This window comes from Ochotona curzoniae, unplaced genomic scaffold, assembly GCF_017591425.1.
Source record: "Ochotona curzoniae isolate NIBS_2020 unplaced genomic scaffold, NIBS_Ocur_1.0 scaffold_4506, whole genome shotgun sequence".
NCBI classification, from domain to species: domain Eukaryota; kingdom Metazoa; phylum Chordata; class Mammalia; order Lagomorpha; family Ochotonidae; genus Ochotona; species Ochotona curzoniae.
Window position 1 is genome coordinate 80,065,548 of NW_024467119.1, and position 18,936 is coordinate 80,084,483.

Sequence of the window (18,936 nt, forward strand, 5' to 3'; positions counted from 1 at the left end):
TCTATAAATTAGTCTTTTATAAAAATAACTTGTAACAATGAGAGACCTTGGTTATGTTATTTCTAAAGTGGGTGATTTCTTTTCTTTTGTTCCTGTGGTACTTAAATGTTAGCACAAGCATGCGTTTTCCATTTAAGTCAGGCGGAAGAGATTGGAAGTCAGTGTGTTTTGGACCTTTTGAATGAGGCATTTGCAGAAAGCCGGGATGTTTCTATGCAACCAAAGACACGGGCTAATCCTCAGTGGACCGCCAAAGGGGCTGAAGTCATAGGAGGGTTAGGGTGCTGGTGGGCAGGAGTGCCAAACCCTCAGGCAAGAGTGAAGGTGGCACAAGCAGTCAGAAATGAAGTGGCTGAGTGAGATGGGAGGGAATGAGTGAGGTTAGGGGCTGAACCTGACTCGCTAGGGATACCTGTAGTTCTGTGATGGAATAGAAGCCAGTGTTGAGGTACCCTCGATGCTGTGTTTTGGAAGATGTTGGAACTGCTTACTGCGCAGTCTCCCAGGCCTGAGACAGCGCTGGGGACCAGCGGCAGTATGGTTGCTGGTGTGCCATTCCCCTCCCTCAAGTCGAACCCCAAACTCCAGCGTGCTCCCTGCCAGACTGACCCTCTGCCCTCTGGGCTGTGTGCCACTGCCTTTGGAGGGGCCCTTCACTTGCTCTTCTGCTCTCTGCGTGTCTTTATTAGTAGATCCTTGTGGGCCTGGGCCTCATCCCTCACTCCCTGGAGCTCCACCCCTTCTTGTACAGTCCCTGTGGTTGTGTGAGGACTCTGCCATTAGTTGGCAAAAAAGTAGAGTTTACCAGGTAGGTTTATTTTTATTTTGGTGCAAAAGATGTAAATCCAGTCTTTTTTTTTTTCAGAGTGTACACTTTTCCAGAAGTTTTTTGAAAACCCTTGACATGTGCATGGATTTTATTTATTTTTTTTCTACACCAAAATAAATCACTTCTAATTTCATGTTCCATGAACTTGTGGCAGCCCCCATCTTCATGGTCCCCAATTGCCAGTTTGTGAGTCTGTGTGTAGGGCAGACTTCTGTACCCACAGTGGCAGCTGGCTGCCTCCGGGCGCCGGTCCAGGGCATCCGAGGGAGACCCAGGCGGAGCCAGCTTGGCTCCCACCCACGTTAGCTGAGTGCCGACTCAGGCTGTAGCAGTCATGTCTGTGTTGTTGTGATGAACCGTGTTTGAGGAACTGTTCTTTAAAACTCCGCGAGTGTCCTCCCCATTTCATTGTTCACCCTGACAAAATCAGTGTTGACAAACACATGCCCGAGTGCAGGGGCGCAGTGTTCTCCTTGGCTCGTTCTTGGAGACTGAACTCCTTGGCTTGGAAGATGGCCTGAATCTGCAGTGTGTGGAGAACACTCCGCTAACTTGGTTGGCAAGGAAGGTGGAATCCCAGATTTGCATGCCATAAGCCAACGTTTAAACCCACCACCTCTGGCTCGCTCTCTGCATCAGAATTCTCACTGCTTCAGGAAAGTCATTCATGATTATTTTAGAAGGAAAAAGGGGTAAAAAAGAAATTAACTTGCTTGAACATTTTGCATACATTCTGTTTCTTTTCTGCGCACATGTTTAAGAACAGAAAATTAAAAATAGCTATGTTAATAACTGTGGGCCTCCGTGTACTTACAGCTTTGTTATAATGTCACCGTTCTTACACTGCACAGAGTTAAATGGGGATCTTTATTTCCAGGCAGTACCTAACATTCCACTCTAACTGAGCCATAATTTGCACTGTTCTCCCGCAGGTGCACGCAGGGGCTGCCTCCAGCTGTTTCCTTCCACCAGTAACTCCAGCGGGCGGTTCTGCCTGGGGTGTGTCCTTGTCTGTAGGTGTGGAATTCGAGATAGTTGGCCGCTTAGGGCTGCCCCCGTGTGCCGGGAGCTCATTTCCCCAAAGCGCAGCTGGCACAAGCTGTCCTTCGCCGGTGGGGTTTGGGGCAAGGCTGCTGTCCCTCCCCTACTCAGCAGCCCCAGTGGGTGGCGAAGACTTGGTCAGTGGATGGACAAGCAAGTTGTGTTCTGGTTTTCATTTCAGTGTGTGTGTCTCAGTAGGAAGAGGTGAGAGTGTTCCTTTGGTTTCGTTGCTTTGTGCCATTCTGGAAGACACGCAAGTGTAGGCAGCACCCGTCTCAGATCCTCCCACTGAGAAGAAATTCCTGTAAATGGACAAGTCCGTGGGTGGGCAGGGTCTGCATCTGCTACCCACAGGGGGACCCTGGTGCTCGACCCTGCTTCGCTGCCCCTGCCAAGTGTTGGCTGGCATAGTCCTGCATCGGTACCATAGTGCAAGCTCCTTTATTGTTTGTGTCCCTCAAAATTGCATGACCATTATGAAGTCTTTCCGGTTGAACTCTCTGGGTTTTACTTTATGCCCCGTCGGCTTTTCTGCTGATTGCCACCAGTTCTTGTTGATTCTTTGTAAGGAGTTTGGTGTGTGAAGGATGCTCTGTGCCTTGGGTGGTTTTCATCACTTGCCCTTCCCTCCTTGTGTTTCTTTGGCTCCTTTACATCAAATGCGCTGTGATGCGGGGCTGTCCACCGCATTGCTCTCACTGCGTCTGTCTCCCTTGGCTTCTGTTTGAGCTTTGGAAATCTCCATGGGGGAGGTCTTTACAGCTCAGTGAACTTACCTTTTCATTGCATTTTCCATCAGCCTTTTAAAGTTTCCTGTGATTTTTTGAGGGGTAGTGAGGGGTACTATACTTTTCTAGAGGCATAGAAGTCCCTCACCCATCTTGGGTTCAGCTTTTCAGAACCGTGTTTTGAAAACACAGAAAGTACGTTCTTGCCTTCCTGGGCAGAGAGGCTCGGCCGTGGTGGGGATGCTGTCTGGAACTTGGCTGGGCTCCTAGTCCACAGCTGGCAGGTGCGGGTCCACTGAGCCCTGGCTGAGTTCGTCTGGGACTCCGGTGCCATGGCATTGCACAGGAGCCGCTGCGGCCCCATATTCGCAGATGAAGGGCTGGAGGAACTCTGCCTGCTCAGACTCCCAGCATGTGGACCATGAATTGCTAGCACATGTTTTTCCTTTGTAGCCTTTTAGGAATTTATTTGTAGGCAACAGCCCCCCCCCCCTTTTCTTCTCTTTCTGTGCAGCTTAGGGAAGGAGGAGGCGGGAAATGCAAACAGACTCGGTTTTGAGAAGCACGCGTTCGGCACTCGGATGGCATCGCTCTCCCGTTGTGTGTTCAGTCATAGTTGTTGCTTCCTGTTTAGTCTGTGGAACTTGCTTCACCTTCCATTTCTCTCCTCCAGCAAGAAGATCCTGCTAGGAAGAAAAAGCTTCAGGAGAAGAAGGAAGCTGGTTCACAGAGCCTGAACTGGAATAAAAGTCGAACCTGCAGAAAAAAGAAGCGGGGTGGCGCCCAGCTCTCCCGGTGCGTGTTTCTGCTGTCCCTCAGGAGTCCTGGTCTGTCTCTCCCTTTGTAGTTCTCTGTGGTCTGATTTCTGTTCCATGGCGTGTGTGCGAGGGTAGCAGAGAGTCACTGTTTTGCATTTAAGTTTTTTAAATGTCTTTTATTTATTTGAGAGGCAGAAATGTCACAGCCGGGGCTCCTGTCCACTTGGTCCCTTCCACAAATGGGCACAGCCAGGATGGTGCCAGGCTTACTATTCGTGTTTTGAGGTTACCATCTGTTTGTAAAGTTAGTATGTTTGCTCACCATAATTTTTATTTTGTTAACCACATTTTGGCAAATCTTCCCTTTACAAAAGGCTGGAAAAGCTGAGAGGATTTCAGGGGGGGAAGCCATGAGCTTCATTCTGCCCAGACAAGCTCGTGGAGTGGGTGTTGGAGCGAGCCCCCCAGCACGGGCAGACCTCTTGTTGGGTTCACCTGGGCTGCTTGGAGTCATGATCATGAAATAGCTGTGCTCCGAATGAGGAGGATGGGCTAAATGACTTCCAAGGTCAGGCTGGTCCCCTAGCACCACCTGTGCCTTGCTCTGTATCATCCATCTCCTGCCGGGTCTAAGCAGGGAGGCCTCTCCTTATGGCAGGTGCCTGTGCAGAAAAGAAACGCACATCCACCTGCGACGGATGACAGATGCCTCCGTGCACTTGCCCCTTGCAGGCCTCCAGAGCAGAGTGAACTCAAGCTCAGCTGCGAAGGCTGCGAGCCGTCAGGGCTGAGCGGCAGCACCGACGCCAGGAGCTGGAGTGAGCAGGAAAGCGCCGGGGCACCGCACAGAGCAGACGGCCCCGTGGCGAGCGGCTGCCCTGCAGAGCAGAGAGGGGCAGGTGCGTGCACGGGGCTGCCGGGTGGGGCCTCTCGGGACGGTGTGTCTCCCAGACCAACACGGGCGGGCTCAGTGATGTCCCCTCCCGAGTGGCATAGCTGTGTTTGTGGAACCGGGGTGCAGAAGGCCTGGGCAGAGCTCTCCTGCAGCCCTCTCTCCTGCCTCTCCACTAAGCCCAGCCTTTCTCAGCATTCTCTAGGAAGACTGTAATTAAGCCAGTAGTGCCACCCGAGGCTGGACACCCTGAGTTGCCCTAGGGCCAGACGGTGGCCCCAGCCACATCTGCTGGGTGGTTCCATGGAGTGGGAGATAGACAGTGGGCACCCAGCAAGGGCAGAAGGCAGGGCTTGGGGCTCACTGGGCTCACTGGGTTGGTGGCTGTCTGTAACCTTACCACCCCATGCCTGCTGGCTCTGACACATGCCCAGGGGGTGCACACGGCTGGCAGGGGTAGAGCTGGTTTGTCACAGTGCTCATTGCCTCCTTCGCCTTGGCACGCATGTGGCTTTGTGTTCTTTACTGGAAACTTGTCCCACACACACCCAGTCTGAGACTTTCAGTGGACATCTGTTTGTTTTTCTTAACAGGTGATTTTTTTTTTAACATTTATAAGTTTAAACATGTAAACATTTCTGAGTTTTTAAAAATATATTTTAAAATGTTTACTTATTTAAATATCAGTATTTATTTTAAAATATTTACTTATTTTTATTCATAGGGGCCCAAGGCTTTGAACCGTCCTCTGCTGCTTTCCCAGGCTGTGAGCTAAGAGCCGGATGGGAAGTGAAGCAGCTGGGTCTCAAACTGGCATCCAGTTGGGATGCCGACCCCGTAGGTGGAGCTTAGCCGCCCACTCCCTGGCACCAACCCCACATTTGGAGGCTTTTAGTAGACAAGAAAAGTAGGGGAGAGAATTTTCTACAAAATTCCAGTCTAGCTGGAAGAGCCTCAGCTTTCTTGATTTTTTCTGCGATCTTTTTTTTGTTTTGAACATTGAATTATTTGAAAGAGTGATGGACAGGAGAGAGAGAGAGAATCAAGACTTTTGTCTCCTGGTTCACTTCCCAGACAGCCACAACAGCCAGGGCTGAGCCACAGCAATGCCGGGAGCTCCTTCCAAATCTCGTTCATGGTTTGCAAGGGCCTAAGCACCAGGGCCATCTGCTGCTGCTGTGCTGTAAGCTCAGACCAGATGTGGAGCAGCCAGGACATGAACTAGTGCCTTACAGGGTTCCTGCTAAGCCACAAGCCATTCTGAGATCAAGGTTATCTTTGGTCTTGACCACCTTCACCCCAAACAAGCTTAGCTGCTCACCTCATGAGCAGACTGGACACAGCACATCCCTCACTATAAATAAAGTAAATATAAAACGTAAGGGGCAACCTGGTGGTGTAGCTGATTCTTTGCCTGTGGCACCAACATCCCATGTAGGTGCAGGTTTCAATTCTGATTGTTCCACTTCCAATCCAGCTCCTTGTTTATGACCTGGGAAAGCAGTGGAGGATGGCTCAAGTCTCTGGCCCCTGCACCCATGTGGGAGATCCAGAGGAGGCTCCTGGCTCCTCGCTTCAGATCGACTCATCTCCACCCATTTGGGGAATGAACCAGCAGATGGAAGATCTCTCCATAATTCTGCCTTTCAAGTAAAAATTAAATAAATCTTTAAAAAATAAGTATAAAATTTGAGAGACACAAAGAAAGAGCACCCCCCCGACCCCATCGGCTGGTTCATTCCACAAACGGCAGCAGCAGCTGGACTGGACCGGCCCATAGCTGGAAGCCAGGAACTGATCATGTAACTATGCTGCTGTGTGGCCGGTGGAGAGTCTACAGAGCAGGCAGCAAGGGAGACCCTGAATCTGGCAGGCTTCCTGCCACAGCAGTGTCTGAACAAGTGGGCCCAAGGCCGCGTCCTCGCACTGCTTGCTTCAAGGCCAAGGTCAGTCCCAAGAAGCTGCCTTGGGCTCCTAAGCAGCAGTGGCTGGCTGTGGCCATCCTGATGCCCCGCTCCTCTCTCAGGAGCCATGTCCCTGTGTGTCAAGCCTTCTGTTGCTTCCTCGCAGAGGGCTGCTGCCCCAAGCCCCAGAAGAAGTGCAGGGACAAGTTCTGCTTGGATTCCAGCTCGGACTGTGGCAGCTCATCGGGCAGCGTGCGGGCCAGCCGCGGCAGCTGGGGCAGCTGGAGCAGCACCAGCAGCTCCGAAGGGGACCGGAAACCCATGGTGGAGCCACAGCGCCTCCTGCTGGCTGGTGAGGAGCGTGCAGTGGGGTTGTCTGCTTTAGTTCCTACCCTGTTTTCCTGTGTTGTGGTGGCCGCTTCCACAGCAGGATCGTGGTCCAGCGGCATGAATTTGGTGTGGACTCTTAGGACACTTAAAATGCTGGGTCCGTATACCTATCAGCAAAATAAAGCATTATTGATTTGTACTCACAGTTACTGAATCAAATTTCAGTGTAGCATTCCCTGAGTCTTTTTTTAACCCAGCCTTTTTTGTGGTGTTGTGTCTCTGTTAAGATGTAGTTGATTTCTTTGTTGTTGTCATCGAAGTGAACACTTAACCTTGGTAAAAGAGGCAGGGGCCTAGTGGCTAAAGTCCTCACTTTGCACGCGCCAGGATCCCATATGGACGTTGGCTCTAATCCTGGCATCCGCACTTCTCACCCAGCTCCCTGATTGTGGCCTGGGAAAGCAGTCAAGGATGGCCCAAAACCTTGGGGCCCCGCAGCCGTGTGGGAGACCTGGAGGAAGTTGCTGGATCCTGGCTTTGGGTTGGCTCAAGTCCGACTGTTGCAGCCACTTGGGGAGTGAACTAGTGGACAGAAGATCTTTCTCTGTCTCCTTCGCCCTAATTCTGACTTCCCAGTAAAGATAAATAAATCTTAGAAGGAGAGAGAGGGGGAGAGAGAGAGAGAGGGAGAGAGAGAGAGAGAGAGAGAAGGCAGGGAAGGGTGGACAATGCCCTGATGTAGCAGGCTAACCCTCCTCCTGCAGTACCAGTGTTGCATATGGGCACTGGTTCAAGTCCCTGCTGCTCCATACCCAGTTCAGCTCCCTGCTGTGGCCTTGGAAAGCAGTGCAGGGTCACCTCAGTGCTTTGGCCCCTGTATCCATGTAGGAGACCTAGAAGAAGCTCCAGACTCCTGGCTTCAGACCTGCCAGCTCTGGCTGTTGGGGCCATGCGGGAGTGAACCAGTGGATGGGCAATCTCTCCATCCCTGCTCTCTCTGTTCTTACTCTGTATTTTAAATTTACTAAGAGGTAGTGAGATGGAACACTGCCCTTATTTGTGACACCTGCATTTTTGGGACACCTTCCCTGTGCCCATGTGCCCCAGGAGGAGGGAGGGTAGGCAGATGTCCCTGCTGCATCTTAGGTTGGATGGGCCTTAGGCTTGGGGGGTTTCCTGGCCTGCCCGCATCCCGTGGTTAGCTGCACTCTGGACCCTGTTTCCCCTGCAGAGCCCAGTGTCAGTCCCACCGTGTCTGGCAGGCTCCTGTGTCCTGCTGTGCAAGCAGTAATGCCCCGCAGAATCTCCTCTGGCAGCCTGCTGGCCGCACCATGCTCTTGTCCCTGCTCCCTGCCTGCTCTTGTCTGGGAGACCTGCTCAGTCATCACAGAAAAGGCTGTGCTCACATGGGGCTGGTGTTGCAGCTCTGTGGGTTAAGCCACTGCTTGGGATGTGGGCATGCCCTATCAGAGCTTCAGGTTCAAGTCCTACCTACTCTGTTTCCAGTCCAGCTCCCTCCTGGTGTGCCTGGAAAGGCAGCAGAAGATGGCTTAAGTTGTTGGGCCCCTGCACTCATGTGGGAGGCCTGGGTAGAGTTCCCGGCTCCTGGCTTCAGCCAGTGGATGGAAGATCTCTTTCCTTCATCCCTCCCTCTCTCAGCCATCCGCCTTTCCAATAAATGATACATAGGTCTTTTTATTTCTTCCAAAGAGAAGGTGTCCGTGTGCAGTTTTCAGTACTGCTGCCTCCCCTCCCTGGCCTTTTCAGACTAGCGGTCCCCCGGATACAATCGTCCTGTTGATATGTGCTGTGTCCTCTGTCTGCCACCTGCCGCAGGTTTGCTCAGTCCTGCACAACTAAGCCAGCCCTGCCTCCCTGGGAGCAACGTGGGTGTAATTCCAGGTGCTTGTGGGAAAATTGTAAGGGATGGGCCTGTTTGGTGCAAAAAAATGTTTTGAAGCTGGTTCATAGTTCTCCGTACACCTTTTCCATGCATGCATTTCAAGATTATTTGTACCAAAAGTTTACCTTTAATTCCTTTTTTTTTTTTTTTTTAAAAGATCTATTTATTTATTTGAAAGGCAGTTTCCATCTGTTGGGTCACTCCCCCAAATGGCCGCAGAGGCAAGACCTGTGTCAGGTCCAGTCTGGGAATCGGGAACCAGGAGCTCCTTCCAGGTCCCCCACAGCACCGCAGGGACCCAAGCACTCAGGCCCTCTCCGGCTGCTTTTCCAGAAGCTTTAGCTGAGAGGTGGAGCAGTTGGGATTCGAACCAGCACTCTTATGGGATGCTAGTACTCTGTCAGCAGTGTAACCCATGTGCCACAGCACCGACCCCTAATTCTGTCAAAATCCCAAGGATGAGGAGGACAAGCCTGCAGTGTTTGGCTTGACGGTGGGCCAGCAGGGCTTGGTTTTCATAGCCAAGTAAGTTTGGTTATCACAGATTCAGTTTTGCCTAGGATCATAGTGTGAAAGATTTCTTTTTTCAAGATTATTATTTCTTTATTTTGAAAGAGTTCTAGAGAAAGAGAGGTAGAAATTTTCCCTGGTGGCTTCTAGGGCCAGGCTGGAGCCAGGAGCTTCTTCCACATCTCCCTTGTGGGTGGCAGGAGCCCCGGCACCTGGGCCAGCTTGTGCTGGTTTTCAAAGACTGCAGGGGAGCTGGATTGGAAGTAGAACAGCACGGCGATCTGCTGGACAGGGTGCAGGTGTTACAGGCGGTGGCTTTACCTGCTCTGCCGCAACACTGACCCTGAGATTTTCATTGTTTTTAAGTTGGTACTTAACATTAAGGAAAAGAGTAGAAGTGTAACTTCCGTGTGAGATGGAAGGGCCACATTAGAAGTTGTTGATGGTGTTTGTTGGTATCTAGGGGCGTAGTGTACAGAGTCTAAAATGTGTTGGCGGGTTCAGAAATAGCTGGAAAATGTAGCAGATACAGTCTGTTAGAGTGAAAGACCAGAAACACAAGGTGTATATGAAACATTCCAACTTGTGGATACACATGAAAGAAACTGAGAATATAGTTAAATGTTGTAATTGTGGCATAACTGTAGATCATTAGCATTTTTCAGTGTGTTTATTTCTTTTTATACATTTCCTAAAATGCACATGGATGATTTTTATGAGCTGAGACAGGGAGCTGTTTTAACTGTATAACCAAATTCCTCTCATCAGAGTAAAATGCATTGAGGTTTCATGATCTTGGCACTTTAGCTCTTCTCCATAAACAGTGTTTTATTAATTGAAGAATTTAAGTGTTGAGTTTTATTAGCTATTTAATGGAAAGATAAATGATGAAAGAACTTTTACAAAATAAATCCTAGGGCTGGCATGGCATGGAAAGTCAAGCTGCTTCCGGCAATGCCACCATCTCATAGGGACGCACATTCCATCCTGCTCCCTGCTTGTGCGCTGGGAACACAGCTGAGGATCCTCCAAGCCTTTGGGCTCCTGCACCCACATGGGAGACCCAGAAGAAGCTTCTGGCTCCTGGCTTCAGCTTGGCACAGTCTTGGCCGTTGTGGCCATTTGGGAGTGAACTAGAGGATGGAGGATCTTTTTCTGTCTTTGTAAGCCTGCCTTTCAAATAAATAAATCTTGCAAAAAAAAAAAAACATTGAATTGCTGAATATGAGATTATCATTAGTAACTATATGTATATATATTAAAGATTACTTATTTTTATTGGAAGGGTAGATGTACAGAGAAGAGAGACAGAGAAAAGATGTTCGTCGACTGGTTCACTCCCCAAGTGGCCGGAACAGCCAGAGCTGTGCTGATCTGAAGCCAGGAGCCAGGAGCCAGGAGCTTCCTCTGAGTCTTCCACATGGGTACAGGGTCCCAAGGCTTTGGGCTGTCCTTGACTGCTTTCCGAGGCCACAAGCAGGGAGCTAGATGGGAAGCAGGGCAGCTGGAGCACAAACTGGAGCCCATGTGGGATCCTGGCACTTGCAGGGTGCAAGGATTTAGCCATTAGGCTATTGTGCCAGGCCTGAGTAACTGTATATTTCAATCTTGAACATTCATGGTGGGAGCTAGCAATTGGAAGGTCTGTCTCTCCCCGGCTTTATAACTCCAACTTTCCAAATAAATTAGGTTTTAAGAATAAATAAAAAGGCATTCTTGTTGTTAAACCAGTGACACTGTTTTTGCTTCAATGCAGGTGACGACAGCTCCCTGGCTGATTGTCCATCCGAGGCCCCTGTGTCGCTGACCGTTTCTGCCAACATCTGCAATGCCACGTACGTTTCTCAGTCCCCATCTTTGCGTGTGCTTTTTCTCCAGCAGCATATTTCCTTCTGGTGTGTAGTTCTAGTTACAGCATGAAGACAGGGGAAGTGTGACGTGTAGCTAATTCAGAGAGAGCCCGCCTGGGCACTCCGGCTGGCATGGGAGTGCCTGGGGTGCTGCTTACCGCTCCTGCGAGCGACGGCACCTGCCGGGGTCACTGTGAGGAGGGGGCCCCAGGCATTCTAGGACTCACAGTCAAGCCCCACGTGGATATCACACAGATGTTCCAAAGTGCCTGTAGATGTGTTGTTTCCAGGTAGGAGGGAGAGATGGTTTGGGGCATGACATGCCAGGCCTTTCTGCTGGACTGAGAGAGGCTTTCCGAGTAGACTGATAGGCTTCTGAGGTGCCTGCCTGAAGGTTCTGGTGGGGCAGGGGAAGCTCATTCTGCACTCTTTCTGGGACCAGAAGGTCAGCCAAGGCTTACGAATGGCTACTGATAACTGCCAGGCAGGGAGGAAACCATGGGTTACCAACCCCCACCAAAGTTACTTTCCTGTTTGTTGAACTAAGACCTTGCTGGATTTGGGGAAGGACTGAGTGGCATATTCGTCCGTCCTTCCTGGCCGTGTCCTTTCGGCTCCGTGACGTCCTCCTCCCCCCTGCCAGGGAAGTGGCACAGAGGCAACCCCGGCCCCACCTGATGACGCCACTTTGCTCCTCTCCTGCAGGGACGCAAGTGGCTTCCCACAGTTCACAGAGCCCACGTGTGCCAGCTTGCCTGCCGGACCCATGGATGTCACGGAAGAGAAAGGTGAGGCACAGGTGCTGCCGGGTCTCCTGGCCTCTGGACTTGAAGTCAGGCCGGTCTGAGGGGGTATCCAACAGCCCTCTCACAAGTCTTGGCAAGGCACCTGCTCTGCCGGTGAACTGGGGCCTCAGCATCCATGCGAAGCTCTCTCCTTGCGTCTCAGTTACCACACGGTCCCAGGGACAACAGCGGGCCTCTTACAGGACATTGCTTAGAGATGCCAGGAACTTGCGGGAGTGGGAGGCATGGCCCGTGAGAAGTGGGGTGCTTGGCGGCAGCAGTGGGGTGAGCCCATGACATTCAGGCCTCCTCCTGCTTCACGCGCCTTGCCTGGGCTGAGCAGCTTGTCCGTCTGCCCGCGGCAGCCTTGTGGAACTGCCCCCTCCTGCACCAGGGCTGAGGCCGTGTGGCCTCACCTCAGAGCCTGGCGATGGGTGGGTCAGAAGGAGGCCACTCCTGGCATTGTTCCTGGTGGAAGGTTCACTGCCATCCTGCTGCCTTTTTCGTCCATCTTGTCCCGCTCTCTGTCTTCTGTTCTCCGTTGGCCCCCAGAGCTCCTTTGTCGGCGAGCTTGGTCCAGAAGCTTAAGGGATAAACTTACCCTCTTGGCGTCATTGAGTTTTCAAACATGTCCTTGCGTTTTGCTCATGCAAGTCAGTGCTGAATTTGACAGCTGCTCTACAAAGTAGAGAATTTCTTCAGATTTACTTCTTTTTATTGGAAAGCAGAGTTACACAGAGAGGAGAGAGATTTTCCATCTGCTGGGCCAATCCAGAGCCAAAGCAGGAGTTGGGAACTTCTTCCAGGTCTCCCGTGTGGGTGCTGGGGCCCAGGCTCTTGGGCCAGCCTCCTCTGTTTTCCCAGGTGCTTTAGCAGGGAGCTGAATTGCAGGTGGAGCATTCGGGACTCAAACCACTGCCCTTTTGGGACGTTGGTGTCACAGGTGGAGGAGGATTAACTTGATATACTGTGGCACTGGCTGCAAAAGCAAAAAATTGTAATTTCAGCAGTTTGTGATGGCGCAAGTTGGGGGGAGGTCTCACTGTTATTGCTATTTTCCTGGGAGGCAGTAGACAATGGTAGGGAACAAGAAAGTCCCTGCCAAAGCAGGCGGGTCCGAGTGGGCATCCAGCAGCCCTCTCACCAACCTTGGGAAGGACCCTGCTCTGCAAGCAAACTGGGGCGTCCATGCCAGTACCCTTCAGAGTGTGCTTTCGCTTCTGTAGTCAACTGCAGATGTATATGTGATATGCAATCCAGATGTGTGTGTGCACATGTGTATTCATGTCCCAACTGCCTCTTCCTTGAGCTTCACTAATCATACGTAGTCACGTTTGGATCATCAGAGCTGACCCACCAGGTCTTGATGTCACCAGAGAATGCACCCGCCCCTCATTGTTGCCTAGCTCAGGCTCTCCCATCAGTTGTAGTTGTCATGTCCGTGAGTCCATGTTGTGGCCCTGACACTGAGCACCATCAAGGTGCGAGTCTCGGCATTCCCAGCAGGGGGCACTCTGCTGCCTGATGTCTGTGCACCTGCAGGCCTGGTGGTCTCTTGTGTTCCAGGCAGCAGCATTTCCCGAGCCGGGTGCTCAACCCTGGGCTCCAGCTGCACTGTGAGTGGCTCATGGGTGTCTGTTCACAGAGGGTCTGATTGAGAGCAGGTGGCGTTTGTCCATCCCACAGTGGGTGAGAGCAGTGGCTGGGAACGTGGACGTCCAGGGGCCCTGATTGGTGTTTCTCTAGGCGATGCACCAGAAGGCTTCCCAGAGGAGGTGATGCCACCGAGTTCAGAACCATCTGGCAAGGGCTGGCAGCTGCAGTGCTGCTCAGGGTGTGGGCAGTTATAGCGTTGGGGGAGAGCTGCATTGGGACATTTTCTTCCTTGAGGTGGCCTTGCAAGGGTTACAAATGTCCCCTCAAATGTCTTTAGTCCCCTTGCTGAACCAGAGTCCTTAGAAGCTCTCACACCCCCACTTTTCCAACCAACTCCTTATGCAATCTGTTATCCAAGGCATTGGGTATGACCAGGCACAGGGAATTTTGATCACAGTCAGAGAGACCCACATTCTGCACAGGCCCTGGAGGTGGCAGCATGGTCATTGTCCAAGTGGCCATTTTCCTGTTGTCCAGGGTCCTGGCACCCCACAAGATTGCTCCACCCCCACTGTGCAAAGCAGCGTTGAGTTGGAATCAATTTGGTTCCCACTTGGCTGGGTTGACTCCACAGCAACCCGCCAGGACCGGCCTGGGGTGTCCGTTATGGGCAGAAATGAACATGGCCTCTTTCCAAATCCAGGGCAGGATTCTGGATTCTGCGGAAATAGATCCACACTTTCTGTCTCCCTTCATGTGTACACACAGACACAGCCCTTTGGTCCCAGTCGTTACCCAGGACACGGCCGAGGTGGGGACAGCTCTGCACCGACCTCACTGTCTCCACAGGGCTCCTGGGTGGGGAGGAGTGCACGGTAGGCCTTGGGCTCACTGTTGGAGGGGGCAGTGGCTGTGCTGTGCCCGGGGGTGGTGGAGCCTGGCAGGTGTGCTCACAGACAGCTGGTGCTGAGTGCCCCTGACCTGGGGCACCCTGGGTCCCAGTGCACATGCTTTTCCAGGGCTGCAAATGGGGCTGAGCCTGGGGCTCCAGGCTGCATTTGGCAGTGTGTGGTTCAAAGTACAGTGGCATCTGTGTGTCAGCAGCCATGGGACTCACTCTCCAGGAGGAGGGCCCAGAACGAGGGAGCGCCCATGTTTTATAGCGGGCAGTAAACGTGCCTGCCCCGTGTTGCAGACATCCAATATTCCAAATTTTCGGCATGGCAGACCTGCATGGACAGATAGCTGGAGCCAAGGCCAGACACAGCCTTCCGGTCACCTGGCCTCCCAGCGACTTCCCAGCTGAAGCAGAGTACATGCCCGCAAGGTCCTTCCAGGAACTCCACCCATCCTCTCCAGCTCCCCTCAGTTCTGCGGCTGCACCTGTGCTCCGCTGCCAGGCCTTGCTACGGATTGCTCACGCCTGCCCCCACATCTGTCCTGCCCTGCCCGAGGCTACTCAGTTTGCCATTGCAGCGTACACACCCTCTGCCCTTGCTGGTCATTGTCTGTGCCCTGGTGAGTGAGGCCCACTCGCTGCTACATCCTGGGTGTCTGCCATAAGGCCTCACAGGTGGAGGTCTGCCAGTGCCTGTCGAGTGAGCCTAGCCCGTCGTCCGGGTCAGTGGACCATCATTCACACACCATCCAAAGTGAAAGTCAAGGCCACATGGCCCCTTCAGCTTCAGCTTCTGAAATGACATCCCACAAGGAGCCAGGGAAGGCAGCTGCCAGGGGTGTGTGTGTGTATGCAGGTGACATCGGGCAGTGTGTGTGTGCGGGGGACGGGGGGAGATTTTCTGAAGGGAAATGAGTGCAGCAGGCAGGCCAGGCGAGGGCCGAGGAGGCGCACGGGCCGACTGAGCAGCTGCATTCTCTCTTTCATAGGGCTGTACTCGCCTGGAGACCTGTGGCCAGTGTGCCTGGCCAGCAGCCTCAACTGCACCCTGGAGGGGGCTGCGCCTTGCGTGATGCAGGAGCCGGCCCAGGTGCACAACAGGTATGGAGGGTGCTGTTCCTTGCAACGGTGCAAGAACTTCAGGTGCAGTCTGCATTGTGCCAGTGAGACAGGAGGAGGGTGTCAGCTGCCTCGGGGCCCTGCCAGTGAGGCAGTCTGCAGGAAGAGGGGGTGTCAGCTGCCGGGGAGGGGGGCCCTGCCAGTGAGGCAGTCTGCAGGAAGAGGGGGTGTCAGCTGCCGGGGAGGGGGGCCCTGCCAGTGAGGCAGTCTGCAGGAAGAGGGGGTGTCAGCTGCCAGGGAGGGGGGCCCTGCCAGTGAGGCCATCTGCAGGAGGGGGTGGTGTCAGCTGCCTGGGGGGGACCCTGGGGAGCATCAGCTGTCTGGCTGGGGCGTGAGCCCTGGGGAATGCCACTGTGACGCCCAGGCTCTGCAAGAATAGGGGAGAATGAGGTTTTTGAAGTGGCTGGGATAATCTGGCCACGGATGGGTTTGCATGCTCACTCATTTTTCAGCACCAGTAAGTGACTGCATCTTTTTGTGGTGTTTCTGCTGAGCTCATTTGCTTTTTTCGAGAAAGATTAACTTACTTAATAGAAAGGAAGATTTATCGGAAAGGCAGAGTAAGAGGATGATGGAGAGAAAAAGATCTGCTTTCCACCAATTCACTCTCCAAGTGGCCGCAACAGCCAGGGGAGCCAAGAGCCAGGGGCTTCTTCTGGATCTCCCATGCAGGTGCAAGGTCCCAAGGCCTTGGGCCATCCCCTGCTGCTTCCCCAGGCCACAAGCAGGGAGCTGGATGGGAAGAGAAGCAGCCAGGACACAACTGGCACCCATATGGGGCTGCCAGCGCTGCAGATGGAGGATCAGCTTGCCGCAGCCCCGCACCGGTCCTGACTTAAATGTGCCACCTGGTGTGATAGTGTCATTCCATTGGGGAACCTGAGGAAGTGTGTTCTTGTCTCAGGACCCACAGGCCATTTTTTGTTAGGCACAGCTCAGTGCAGTGGTAGTCACTGTCTCTTCCGGAAGGAGAATCCAGCTGGCAGTGGGGACCCAGGCTCCCTGAGTCCTAGGCATGCCGGTTGTGGTGAACTGAGCTGACTCTCAGGGGTGTGGCGGCCCTTGGGTGTTGGCTGTGACGCAGGGAAGGTTTTCTGGTCCCAGGAAAGCCACTGGCATGAGCCGGGCGACTGGAGGCCGCATCCCTCATGTCAGCGTGCCACCAGGAGGCCGCAGCCCCCGTACCCTGAATGTATACCTCTGCGGCAGTGGGGGTTGGCAGTGAGCGGGCACTGGGCTGCGGAGCTGTTGTCCTCGCCGGGGCACACTCGGAGACCACACTTCCTGTTTCTGTGGCAGCTTCATCGACTGGAGCGCCGCTTGCGAGGGTCCCTTCCCCAGCATCTACTGCCCCCTGGAGCTGAATGACTACAGCTCCTTTCCGGAAGGTAGGTCGCTGCATTGTGCCTGGGTGAAGGCGGGAGATGAGTCTGCTTCCAGCCCCAACATGCAGAAGAGTGCGCCTGGCGCCGGGAGCTGGCATCGGCTGGCTTCCTGTGGCCCTGGCTGTGCATGCTCACTGTGGGCCATTTCCTGTGCCCCTGAGAAAGCGCTGTGTGCCCACGTGCCCGGGGCTTCTGCATACATCCTCCCCAGCAAGCGCATCCTTCCGGTTAAAGAGAAGGGAGTCACGCTGGGTCACGTGGGCCGTCGGCTCAAAGGTGCAACTCTGGTGTTGGGCTGCCCTTCTGGGACAGGCCAGTCCCTGCTCTTCCCTCCGTGGGGCTGGGAGGGCAAATGGGGGCTGCTGCCAGCTGCCTGGGTTCAGGCATCTCTAATAACGGATAGATCAGAGGTGGGCGCATTGGACAGTCCCATCACCACTTCTCCCAGTGAGCCATTGGGGTTTGCAGGGCAAACACAGGTGGTGGGAGGGCGATAGAGTGACAGACATCAGTGCTGTGAGGAGAGGGAGGCGGGGAGGGAGGGGGGAGTGGAAGGCCAGTGGCCGCAGGGCACCTCCCCCAGGTCCAAGGGGAGGGGAGATGCGTCCTGAGGGAAGGGTTACTGACAGGTGGGCAGATAGGATTTTTGGGGGCTGGGGGCGTGGCCCTAGTTTACCTGCTTTACAGGAATCTTCATTACATGTGTTGGTCCATGGTGACCACTAGGGGTCGCTCTGTTTCTTGTTTCCTCTGCTTCTCATTCTCAGTGCAGCTGGCCGAGGGCGGTGTGACCCGCACCCCACAACGCTTGTAAGGCTCTCTGACAGAGTCCCGATCCAGTGTGTTCAATTAGCATTATTAGAAACACACCCATCCATTGATCCAACACAGAAAGCCATGGCCAGAGGAAGCCTTTCTTCCCATATGGCTTCTAATCGGTGGGGGTAACCTTGAGCTTGGTGGGAGTAACCTTGAGCTTGGTGGGAGTGACCCTGCTGGCCACTCAGCGTCCATAGTCAGCGTCTGACCATGACTCGCAGGAAGCTGAGTGGTGAGGGCTGGGAAATGTTGCTGCCCAGGTGAGGATCCCTGTTCTGGCCACATAGTTTATGCAGCTCTGCCCTTGTCTCTTGCCCTTGGCAGAAACCATGAACTATGGCAGCGGCTTCCCCTGTCCCGCTGAAGTCCCCACGGACTTCATGGACCACAGCGCTCAGTCCACCTGGAGCTCTCCGGCCAACATCACGACCGCCTGGGGCCACGCCGGCTTTATCAGCTCTCCGGTCAGTACCGCCTCCCCTGCGTGGGGTGGTGGCTGTGGGTGGTGGGCCATTGGGGAAGGGAGGGCTTCCCTGATCCTGTCTCAGAGCATTCCCAGCCTCGAGGAGCCTGGCTGGCTTGAGGAACCTCGGAGGCGAGGGGCGTCGGTGGGTGCTGGCAGCCACACCCTGTGGCATGGGAGAACGTTGAACTTGGGCCAGCTGTCTCGGGGAGACCTCCTGGTTCTCACGTCTGCAATGAAATGGGTGGGAAGTTTCAGGAAGGCCACTGGGGGCTTAGGCTCAGGGCCCCATGCCCTTTGCCCTGTGGGTGCTTCCTGGGGTGGCCCCTGAGTCATGGCAGCTGGATGGGGTGGTGGGGACAGCAGGTCATTGAGATCAGCTTAGCAACGCGTGTGCAGGAGGGCCCGGGGGCTGTAGTCAGCCATGTGACACTCCACTGAGGCCACCTCTCTGTCTCCCGCCCTGCACCACAGCCCTACCTCACGAGCACCCGCAGCCTGTCGCCCATGTCTGGACTCTTTGGTTCCATCTGGGCCCCACAAAATGACGTGTACGAGAACTGCTGTCCCCTGAACCCGAGCGCGGAGCCCTCAGCCCACATGGAGAACCAGGCGGTCCTGTGCAAGGAATACTACCCTGGGTTCAACCCGTTCCGTGCCTACATGAACCTGGACATATGGACTACCACGGCCAACAGGAGCGCCAACTTCCCCCTGTCCAGGGACTCGGGATACTGCGGGAACGTGTGAGAGGCGGCTGGGTTTGCAAGCGCAATGGAATAAAGAGGCTTGTGTTTGAATGACTAGCGTGGCAACTGGTTGATGGCGTAGATGATGACATTGGCGGGTATTTTGGCACTTTTATATGAAAATAAATTTTTTAATGAAATCTCAACACTCTAGTCTTTTTTTTTTATAAACACTTAACCCTGGAATCGGGCAGAAACCAAGGCATCTAAGTGACGTCTCTGGCTTTCCAAATCTGAGAAGTTAAAAGCGGGCCATGGGGCCCGGCACGGTGGCGCAAGTGGTTAAAGGTCCTCACCTTGCACGCCCTGGATCCCATATGGGCGCCGGTTCTAATCCCGGCAGCCCCGCTTCCCTTCCAGCTCCCTGCCTGTGGCCT

The 18,936-nt window shown here is 53.7% G+C and overlaps 1 protein-coding gene across 3 annotated transcripts in view; it reads left to right on the forward strand.

Moving 5' to 3' along the window:
• The window catches only part of TMEM131L (transmembrane 131 like), a 171,990-nt gene extending 153,291 nt beyond the window's left edge, over window positions 1-18,699 (forward strand). For all 3 annotated transcript variants that reach the window (XM_040966894.1, XM_040966895.1, XM_040966896.1), the window contains 9 exons: window positions 3,272-3,393; window positions 4,089-4,255; window positions 6,319-6,504; window positions 10,652-10,730; window positions 11,451-11,533; window positions 15,014-15,125; window positions 16,443-16,531; window positions 17,672-17,811; window positions 18,285-18,699. In XM_040966894.1, coding sequence (XP_040822828.1) covers window positions 3,272-3,393; window positions 4,089-4,255; window positions 6,319-6,504; window positions 10,652-10,730; window positions 11,451-11,533; window positions 15,014-15,125; window positions 16,443-16,531; window positions 17,672-17,811; window positions 18,285-18,560 — 1,254 coding nt within the window. In that variant the 3' untranslated portion in view covers window positions 18,561-18,699. The remainder of the gene's footprint in view (window positions 1-3,271; window positions 3,394-4,088; window positions 4,256-6,318; window positions 6,505-10,651; window positions 10,731-11,450; window positions 11,534-15,013; window positions 15,126-16,442; window positions 16,532-17,671; window positions 17,812-18,284) is intronic.
• Window positions 18,700-18,936: the final 237 nt, after the last annotated feature.